The sequence below is a fragment of the Procambarus clarkii genome, chromosome 60, assembly GCF_040958095.1.
Source record: "Procambarus clarkii isolate CNS0578487 chromosome 60, FALCON_Pclarkii_2.0, whole genome shotgun sequence".
NCBI classification, from domain to species: domain Eukaryota; kingdom Metazoa; phylum Arthropoda; class Malacostraca; order Decapoda; family Cambaridae; genus Procambarus; species Procambarus clarkii.
In genome coordinates this window covers 15279753-15290671 of record NC_091209.1, presented here as the reverse complement: position 1 = coordinate 15290671, position 10919 = coordinate 15279753, and the positions used below count along the sequence as shown (strand labels likewise).

Here is a 10919-nt window from a genome sequence, read left to right as displayed (position 1 = left end):
TTAATACTACCCCAAAATTGTAATGGTGATAACTATGGTAAGTTTAATGAGTAGTACGGACAGTAAGTGGTAGTAATTTCAGGTTCTGGAATTCCTACTACTTGCTACCAAGAAGCCTGTACTTAGGCAGGCTTCTTGCCCCGGAAGCACCTCAAGGTAACCTCAAGGTAAGGTAGGCTAATCCAGGTGTCCCTGTAGGTCAACTATTTACCTTCCCCAGGATGCAACCCACAACAGTTGCCTGGGTACCTATTTTATTGCCAGGTGAACACAATCAAATCAGTTGAAGGAAAAAATATCCAACCATTTCTGTTCTGTCTGGGGACTGAACTCTAATACTTTGGTTGTGAGCCTAGGATTTTGACCATTGTGATACAGGACCCATAAATAAGAGTGACAGCACAACTATATTCATGATCGGTCAAACTAAAGACAGTATAGTATAAACTCATATATCACGGGTATAAACCAAAAAAAAAAAAAGACTACCCTGAACAGATTTATTTTCCTTCACTATTCAGAGTTTCTAAAGCTTTACATGTTGGAACTAAGGCCTTTAGTTAATTAATTATTATTATTATTATATTGCAATTATACAGTCATATATAAAACAGTATATTTATCATCAAATCAGAGTTCACAGATAAAATTCTAGTTAAAACTAAGCTATTCAGAAATAGAATAAGTATTTATACAAACTTTGTAACACAATGTTCACAAAGTGCGTGAAGGTCTGGACATTACACAGCATGTGCGCGTCTGGACATGACAAAAGTCTATATACGTCTTGACATAAAACACTTACACTCTATGTATACATTATGGCCTGAACCATGACCAGTCATACAGGATACAAACAAGAGATCCTTCATGCTCATTGGCTCCTTTGATATCTGTTGGCGCAATGCTCGATAATCATTGGTCAACGCCATGTCATTTATATGAATCCTAAATGCTAATTGGTTATGTTACCCGTTGGGCGTTTACGTCATTATCATAACACTAGACGCTGATTGGTTAGCTATTATCCAATTGTTGCAGGGTTTATGAATATGTCATGAATATCTACTTGATGATTGGTCAAATATATGAAAACAAATTTACAACCAATCAGCAACTAGAAAGCATATGTCCAACCTCAGACAGTTCAAAGGTTCAGAACTATATCACACATTCATCTGCATTATAAGCTGTTACCTACACCAAAAAAAAAAAATTATCTGTATATTGCAGTAGAGTATATTTACACGAACGTTGTCAAACTGGTACATACGTATACACACACGCATCCCTTCAGATAGTGAATTCCAAAAATCTGTCTCCCAAACCTTGAGAAATTCCATCTCCTAGAATTTGTATTCTTGTTTATCTGCCATTATTCAGTGCAGAGTCCATCTGCATTAAACATCACAACAAAGAGGAGTATTTAAGCTAAACATGATATACAGTATAAATTAAATGCCCCAATTTGCAAGTTTCAAAACAAAAGATTTTGGTAACTCAAAGGGAATCTTCTTAAATTCAAAGAACTGAACACTAAACTAAAATGAAAGCATACCAATCAAATATGTAAGTAAATTGAAGTGTGGGAGAAATGCTTTTTGTCACACTAATGCTTGTATACTGTCATCTGATTTTTGGTAAAACTATTAACTTTGCTAATAATCCAAGTGAAAAGTATATCAAGAACATTAAATTTCCAATTCACTAAGTTTTGCTCAGGTTTTCAACATTAACTAAAAACTCCGATGCAGAACCTCAGATAATGCCACAAAACGTGCATCTCTAGTCTTAATTGTGGAATTACAGCACTAATCAAGTCACACCCAGTACTGCCAAACTACATCATTATTGTTTACTATGTGGAACAAATATATACAGGAAATTTAAGGTTATGAAGTGCAGACCAAGCACCTCAGCAGAGGCCAGAAAATCTGCATTTATATTATACAATTTTTAGTATTGTATATAATAAATAGTTCTTTACTAGTATAAAGAACTACAGTAGTAAAATCCAATAATTACTGTACAGTACTATACTTAGATTTGTGTATAAAAGCATTACTTAAGTATTTTTATAATATAACCAATACAGGTACTGTATTAACAGCTTAAATTTAGAGACTATGGTTAACTACAATTAGCAGTTTAAGGTCATAAACATAATATTCTGTCTACACTGTACATGCAGAGAAAATGACAACATTGGCAGCACCATTAATAAACCCACCATGAACAAGCAACGTGTGTGTACAGTATTACACATACCAGGACACCGATATGTCGTTAAAAACAATACATTAGTGTACAACAACTACCTTCATGAAAGCGTGACAATGAAGCCTTATTTAACAGTACTTTTCTTGCACCATCTTTTACTCTCTTACTGGAAAACTTTCCACATGGAAAAGCTCTTAAAAAGAGAAAAATAAATAAGCAGAGAAGAAACGAATGTACAGTTATTATTATCGTCAAGTACTTCATATCAACATTTAGCTAAAAACTTGAGTGTATATTTATTAATCCCTTTGCCCGATATATTAAAAAGTAAACATACGCTTCAGACAGATAATTGTATTGCCTGAGATGTCATAGATTCCTTATAAATTTCCCATTAACAATTCAAGGCGATGAAAATGGTCTATCCAACACACATTAATTCCAAAATTTGCAACCCATGATGCATCTTGACCTGAAATGGCTTTTTAAGCTAATTCTTCTGGACAACTCAAACTACAGAAAGCACACAGCACAAGATAATAATAATAATAATAATAATAAAAAACTGAGATGAAAACAAAATAAAATCATGACTATTCCTTGGAAATAATAGACTTAATTGGTTCATGTCTTCAGAAACCAAGCACCAATGTACAGGATACTTAAATATTTTGCTAATTTACCTCAAACCTGACCTAGATTAATTTTACAGTTTTTACAAATGCTAACAGGATTGAGAGTTCACATATTACCCAGTGGTCACTGTTGGTGGAAAGCAATCAACGTTACATACTGTTTACTATGTAACATGTCGGTTTCAACCAATGGTGCCCACTGGGTACATCTCTGTCATGTGAAGTTTAAGCTGATGATTATTTGACGTGAACTTCCCCACCAGTCCCACTGCTTATAGTACCATTGTTTAAGCATCAATTATCGACTTCTAGTGAATGTCACCAAGAAAGTGCATTTATAATCCCTTTGACAAGATACATTAGCTAGTCCATGGCTTAGATTTCTATAGTGCCAACATAGCCACTTTTCACCCATTTCTTCCAATCACTCCAGCCTCTGGCAAGTAAACAAATTCAACCCACTATATCTCACCCAAATAAACAGAGAAAAGCCATCTTGCAATGCAATTTTAATGTTATCTCACCCAAATAGACAGAGAAAGAGCACCTTGCAATGCAATTTTAATGTTATCTAATACTGCCTGATCTAACATCTTCAGACTGCATCTAGTCCACATAGTGTGCTTGGAACTATACCTGAGAAAATGCAGGTGCAGATTTTATTGCTGTTATAGATTGAAATGAGGAGTCAGGCACAGAGTTTACACTCTGACTTCCTGTCCTCCGACATAATTAATTATTAAAAAAAATATTATGTGACATTGTTACAGTATGTGCTTTTGATGTCCACTTTTACAATTCTCATTTTCACTAATGATGTTACTTAAATAAGAACTATGAAAATGTTTACTAATAGCATTTACACAATTATTCAAAGTATCTTAAATTTGAAAATAAAATATATAAATCAAGTTCTGTATAACTATACAGTACAGTACAGCATATTAAATAGAAAATGGAATATGAGTATAAGCCTACTTTGAGTGTGTATAGGCCTATTTTGAGTGCTGTTGACTGAAAAATGCTATATTATTAGAAGTTCTGCTCCATTCATATTGGGCAATTACTAACCAGAGAATGTATTTAACAAGATAATGAAATACTGTAGTACCGAAGGATATTTGTATGTGTGAACAAGGAACTAATGACAAATATTATTCCTCTATTGTCAAAAAATCCCCTTTCATATTTCTTCTATACAGTATATCCAAAAATATTGGATTCAGATTTCAGGCACTAAAATATTAACTTAATGGTAGTACAGTATTTTCTCTTGTTCAGGTTACACTGGGAGCTGCCATTCTGGCCATTCTGAACATGCAGAGAGAGAAGGGATGGGTAAAACCTCATGCCATGGTCTGTTGATCAACGAGGGGAAGAGTGGTAGCAATTCCTCCATCAACGACCCCCCTCACTCCCAGCCCATCACCCTGCATTACTGCCCACAATCAGAATGTTGCTGCCCCTCAGAAAGAGGCAGAAACCCACAGTCACATCACTGCTGACTATAGCATTTCTCAGCAATAATGAGGAAAAGACACTGCTGGCCTTCAAACAACACATGTATGGCATCAAGCCTCAGAGGTATGGAGAGGAGGGAAGAGATGTGCAGACTTCGTACAGGTCAGTAGACACTCAGAGACCCATCCTTAGACACAATCAGAGTGCAGACAGAGAGACACCAGACACAAGGAACAGGCAGGGAGGCTACAAAAGAGGAAGGTGCGAGGGGGGGAAGGCAGGGAGGCTACAAAAGAGGAAGGTGCGAGGGGGGGAAGGCAGGGAGGCTACAAAAGAGGAAGGCAGGGGATCAGGGCTGGTAAAAAAAAATAGGCACCACTGGCACAACAATCATTTTAAAATGGGGCAGCAATGGATGTATTTTGTTAACTTGTGCTCCCCTTTTCCCCTCCCTCTTTATTTTCCTCCAGTGCACACATCAGCTTCTTCCTTACATGGGTGATGGGCTTCTAGCTTATCATTAACTTGGTGAAGTTTGGGGTGCCAGAGGTGTAGGCGGCAAACATGCCATTGGTGGAGGTGCAGTTGAGGTTGGGAGTGACTGGTGGGGTCATTAGACCTGACGGGGGGCTGGGGAGCGCAGAGAAAGATGAGTGACTCTCTTGTTTGATCTTGACACTCGATTGGCTGCTTGTGCTGGGGATGGCTGTTGACTGGCTAGGCTGTGGCTGGGGCTGTGAAGGCTGGGGCTGCTGGGGCTGCTGGGGTGGCTTGGGGACTACAGGAGTAGCAGCAGGGTCGGCTGGACGTCGCTCTGCCTCCTTTGGTGACTTCTCCTCTGAAAAAATTGAGAAAATATTGGGTTAGCATCTGCCAAATGAGGTTAAGAGCCATTTCTTTTTATTAATAAATTCCAGGAGCAGGGGCTTTTCCCGAAGGTTTGAAGAAGTTACTGTACATATCTGTTAATTATAAACTCCAGCTTGTATTCCATTCTCATTCAATCTTTCTTTCTTTCTTTCTTTTCCCCTCACCTGAGAGCTTCTTATCTTTCTCCTTCTCATCTCCTCCTTCGTCTGCCTTCTTGTTCTTGGGTTTCCTCTTGCGGCTCTGAATCGAGTCCTTCCTCATCTGGAGTGGTCGATTGATGCCGTGAAGCTTGTAGTAAAGTCCACACGCGTTGCACACGGGCTCACCTGTAGCAGAGGCATGTATCAGTGACACACGGAGATGAAACATGCGAGATGTAGGATGCATGCAGCTTATAGGCAGATCACAGGGGTATGGTAAGCTGTATGTAGCTGGGGAATGTATCAGTGATATGGAGAGGAGTACTCGTGGGATAGAGAAGCACGTCTGTGTTTGTAGGGAGGAAAGAGCACCAGTTGTGTACAGAGGAGTATGCAAGCAGCAGGGAGGTGCATCAATGGTATGAGGAGATAATGATGATGGTTGTGGTTGTGAAGTGTGTTCATTCCAACACTTTCACCATGCAATTGCCATGTCTCCTGGATGGTACTATATTTGCGTGTGTCCATCAGGAGGAACAATCTTCTTGTGTGTTTGTTGCCTGAATAAGAAAGCCTGAATAACACTGGATTAGAGGAAGCACAGCGGGTATGTGATAATGACACATTACATTAAGAGAGCAATTGACAAAGTACACAAAGATGCAATGTTCAAAGCTAGGAATAGCAGAACAAGAGGCAATAGATGGCAATCAGAGGCACAGATTCGTCATAGAGATGTCAAAAATAACTTCTTTAAAGCTGGAGTTGTAACTCATATAGAAAGAACTTCTTCAATGTTGGAGTTGTAAATCACTTCGAACATTTTTAATGAAGGGGTCGTAAAACACTTTCAAAGAAATTCTTTGAGGAGATTATCGCAAACTGTGACATTCCGGTCTCATTCGCACAATTAGGTGATTATTAGGTGTACTCACCAAGCTGTCACCTAATTGTGCTTGAAGGGTTTCAGCTTCGGCTCCTTGGTCCCGAAGAGTCTTGGGGGGGGGGGGAGAAAAAAAAGAAAGGGAAAGAAAGAAAGAGAGAGAGAGAGAGAGAGAGAGAGAGAGAGAGAGAGAGAGAGAGAGAGAGAGAGTGAGTGAGTGAGTGAGTGAGTGAGTGAGTGAGTGAGTGAGTGAGTGAGTGAGTGAGTGAGTGAGTGAGTGAGTGAGTGAGTCCACAGTGGTGGACGTAGTGTTGGGAGACTTGACAAGCTACAGATAATGGCTAGTAAACTTCAAACATGACACAACAAGCTCATGTAAAACAAATTCAATAATGCAGAGAGCAACAAACAGCTAGTCCATGGACACCTTCCCCCCACCACCCTCCTCCAAACCCCACCACCCTCCTCCAAGCCCCACCACCCTCCTCCAAGCCCCACCACCTTCCTCCAAGCCCCACCACCTTCCTCCAAGCCCCAACACCTTCCTCCAAGCCCCAACACCTTCCTCCAAGCCCCATCACCCTCCTCCAAGCCCCACCACCTTCCTCCAAGCCCCACCACCTTCCTCCAAGCCCCACCACCTTCCTCCAAGCCCCAACACCTTCCTCCAAGCCCCACCACCTTCCTCCAAGCCCCACCACCTTCCTCCAAGCCCCACCATCTTCCTCCAAGCCCCACCACCTTCCTCCAAGCCCCACCACCTTCCTCCAAGCCCCACCATCTTCCTCCAAGCCCCACCACCTTCCTCCAAGCCCCACCACCTTCCTCCAAGCCCCACCTCCTTCCTCCAAGCCCCACCCCCTTCCTCCAAGCCCCACCTCCTTCCTCCAAGCCCCACCATCTTCCTCCAAGCCCCACCTCCTTCCTCCAAGCCCCACCACCTTCCTCCAAGCCCCACCACCCTCCTTCAAGCCCCACCACCTTCCTCCAAGCCCCACCACCTTCCTCCAAACCCCACCACCCTCCTCCAAGCCCCACCACCTTCCTCCAAGCCCCACCACCTTCCTCCAAGCCCCACCACCTTCCTCCAAGCCCCACCACCTTCCTCCAAGCCCCACCACCTTCCTCCAAGCTCCACCACCCTCCTCCAAGCCCCACCACCTTCCTCCAAACCCCACCACCTTCCTCCAAGCTCCACCACCTTCCTCCAAGCCCCACCACCTTCCTCCAAGCCCCACCACCTTCCTCCAAGCCCCACCACCTTCCTCCAAGCCCCACCACCTTCCTCCAAGCTCCACCACCTTCTTCCAAGCCCCACCACCTTCCTCCAAGCCCCACCACCTTCCTCCAAGCCCCACCATCTTCCTCCAAGCCCCACCACCTTCCTCCAAGCCCCACCACCTTCCTCCAAGCCCCACCACCTTCCTCCAAGCCCCACCATCTTCCTCCAAGCCCCTACCACCTTCCTCCAAGCCCCACCACCTTCCTCCAAGCCCCACCACCTTCCTCCAAGCCCCACCACCTTCCTCCAAGCCCCACCACCCTCATCCAAGCCCCACCACCCTCCTCCAAGCCCCATCCACTTCCTCCAAGCTCCACCACCTTCCTCCAAGCTCCACCACCTTCCTCCAAGCCCCACCACCTTCCTAGCTCCAAGCCCTAACACCTTCCTCCAAGCCTCGCCACCTTCCTCCAAGCCCCACCACCTTCCTCCAAGGCCCACCACCTTCCTCCGTGTCCTTACCTTCGTTATTGCGCCGCCAAAGGGTGGTGGTGGTTGTGCCGCAGTTGGAGCACATCAGACCCATCCTCCTCGCTGACGTCTGGAAGGAGAAGCCATCCTGGGGAAAAATTAAACTCGTTACTTCTTAAGTATTGGTTACATGAGGTTGTAATGGGCACATGATACAGCCTTAATGGCTTGCGCCCACTATTACGGGGGGCTACATTGGCAGCTAATGAAGCTACACACATATTGGCTAGTTGAGGTTATAAAGACGGCATATAGTAGCAGGAATTCATCAGTCTCGGGAGACTGTGGAGTTGCATTCTGGTTGTCGGTCTGGAGTGGCCTCTCCAAGGCGCAAAGCCAGGGTAGGTTGATATGGAGGAGAAGCTGTCACCCCAAGCGGCAGGTCCCCCCTCTCCACGGCGCCGAAAATCTCCAATGGAAAGGCAAACGCCAATACGATTAATTCCAGCGCCGTCGCAGGAACTGTCAGAACGCTGTCAAGCGATCAGCGTCCGTTGTTGAAGGCAACAACGAACTGTCCTAGGAGCTCCAGTTCCGAAGTTAACCTCGAAGTTGGTAAAATATGGCACAGGGACTCCAAATCCGGAGACCGCCGTGGTTAGGGCCGTAGAAGAGCCACCCCGGCCCTTGCTGGGGTGGCTCTTCTACGGCCACCAGGCTCCCGAAGTAGAGCTTGGGTCGCACGAGCCCCAGGAGGTGGACTTCCGAGCCCCGGACCTACAGGTTCGCCCTTCACCACCATACCTGCTCATCACTACCTTCTGTACCCTCCACTACCTTTCCTACCCTTTATCACCTTCCCTAGCCTTCACGATCTTCCCAACCTTTCACCCTTACCTCTGCGCTTCACCACTTTCTCGTCATCCCTGTTATCATTTTCACTAAATACTGTCTCCATCAATAAAAAAGCCACATATGAGAAAGTAATATTTAATAATGCAGAAAACAATATGCTAGCTGAATCTTAAGTGAGGATGGAGTCTGGTATTTAGACATTGGAAATTAGTGTTACCTGCTATTTCATGCATGGGGTTCGACCCTGACCCGCCTATGACCATCCCTGGACATAGACCGGTCACCCTGTAAAGTTTGGTGAGCCTATCCCTAAGCATCTGGGCTCCAACTAGTTATTATTAAAATGATAAAGATTAAGCCACCCAAGAGGTGGCACGGGAATGAATAACCTGCAATATTATTAAAGTAATAACTGAGTATGTGTTCCACTACCCAAAATTATCTTTGACCCATAATTACTCAACAACAATCAGCAATTAGAACAATAGTAAATTCCAATCCCAGATAACGCTCGACGCCTGCCTTACTGAAATCTTTGAATATTTTAAACATTGTCACTGCACATCCTCCCAAATGTGCTGTATATCTATACAACTCTGAACTGTAATGCTAATCCTGACAGTAAGAGTGCTTCCTATGTAACGAGGGCCAGTCTTTACCTTCACTTAATCTTGTTGAAAGCTGGTCGTTAGTAACGATACTTAGAAACTAACTACTGTAGACTTTAGTCCACTCCTCGTGATCTGAGACGTTTGATCGTCTCAGATACTACATGCACGAGAAACTATACTGGGTCCCTAGCAAACTCTGAGATCTTCTCAAGCTGCCAAACGGCTGTAACAGAGCTCATGGCCACCACATTGGAAACAAATACCTTTTTTTGATATTCCAAGACACCGACTTAACCATAGCAGAACTGCTCTGCATATGAAGGGTCCCAAGCTGTGGCATGCCCTAGCCCTAATGCCATTAAAAACTCTTCTTTCTCTCAACCAGTTTAAAAAAAGAGAGACTAAGAACTACCTAATTAATGCACTCTTATGTAACTAACATTAGTCACCACTTCTCATCCTCCATGTTAACATGTGTTTTGATATCGTGAACATTAATGACTAAACATGTACTCTTACTAATAATTGCCGTGTCAAAATTTAATAAAACATTGCATGTTTATCATCTGTTTAATGTCTTCTACGATTTATAATTACTTACTATGGTTATATTGCTACAAAATCTGCAGTTTCCAAATATCACGTAAAAATTGTCAATTTTTTTCTAAACCTCTTCTTCAGTTTATAAATGTTATATCTGATCTCACTGAGGTATAAGAATCACCCTGATAAGCTTTTACATTGCTCTTCTAATTTCTTTTCAACATTATGTCTGAAAAGTTCTGTGTATATGTGGCTTTAGTCATTACACGTATCATACCTATGTATCCTCCACTGTCATGTATAAGAGCCTTACACAGGACCTCCACTGTCCTATGTATCCTCCACTGTCCTGTATCTTATTTATGCTTCTTCTCTTACTAAAATAAACTGTTATTATTATTATTCACAATCACACTAACGTGATATCGACTGAAACCTTGAGGTGACTCGAACCCACGACCAAGGGGCAAGATGTGCGGCTGGGAGCCCCTTGATCACTGGTTCGAGTCTACCTCAGTGCTCCAATTGATTTACTCATTATTATTTTTATTATTATTATTATTATTATTGTTATTATTATTTATTATTATTATACTGACGTAAGAAAATTAACGATATGGTATAAAGCTTAATGGATACAGTGAGGATTAATTAAAACCATTTATAAATTTTAACATCCTTAAAATTACGGAAAACATCTGTGGATTAAATATAAGTACAGTAATTATAAATTAAAGGAGAGAGAGAGAGAGAGAGAGAGAGAGAGAGAGAGAGAGAGAGAGAGAGAGAGAGACTAAGAGAGAGTAAGAGAGAGACTAAGAGAGAGTGAGAGAGAGTAAGAGAGAGCAAGAGAGAAAGAGTAGAGAGCAAGAGAGAGTGTAAGAGAGCAAGAGAGCAAGAGAGGGAGAGAGGGAGAGAGAGCAAGAGAGAGAGCAAGAGAGGAAGAGAGAGAGCGAGAGCAAGAGAGGGAGAGAGAGAGAGCGAGAGCAAGAGAGGGAGAGAGAGAGC

At 42.8% G+C, this 10919-nt stretch overlaps 1 protein-coding gene across 3 annotated transcripts in view; it reads right to left on the bottom strand.

Annotated features, from left to right (window-relative positions):
• Positions 1 to 486: 486 nt before the first annotated feature.
• Positions 487 to 10919, bottom strand: part of LOC123766794 (transcription factor GATA-4) — a 237973-nt gene continuing 227540 nt past the window's right edge. For all 3 annotated transcript variants that reach the window (XM_069307561.1, XM_069307560.1, XM_069307562.1), the window contains exons 6-8: positions 7954 to 8050; positions 5351 to 5512; positions 487 to 5154 (exon numbers count right to left, since the gene is read on the bottom strand). In XM_069307561.1, coding sequence (XP_069163662.1) covers positions 4826 to 5154; positions 5351 to 5512; positions 7954 to 8050 — 588 coding nt within the window. In that variant the 3' untranslated portion in view covers positions 487 to 4825. The remainder of the gene's footprint in view (positions 5155 to 5350; positions 5513 to 7953; positions 8051 to 10919) is intronic.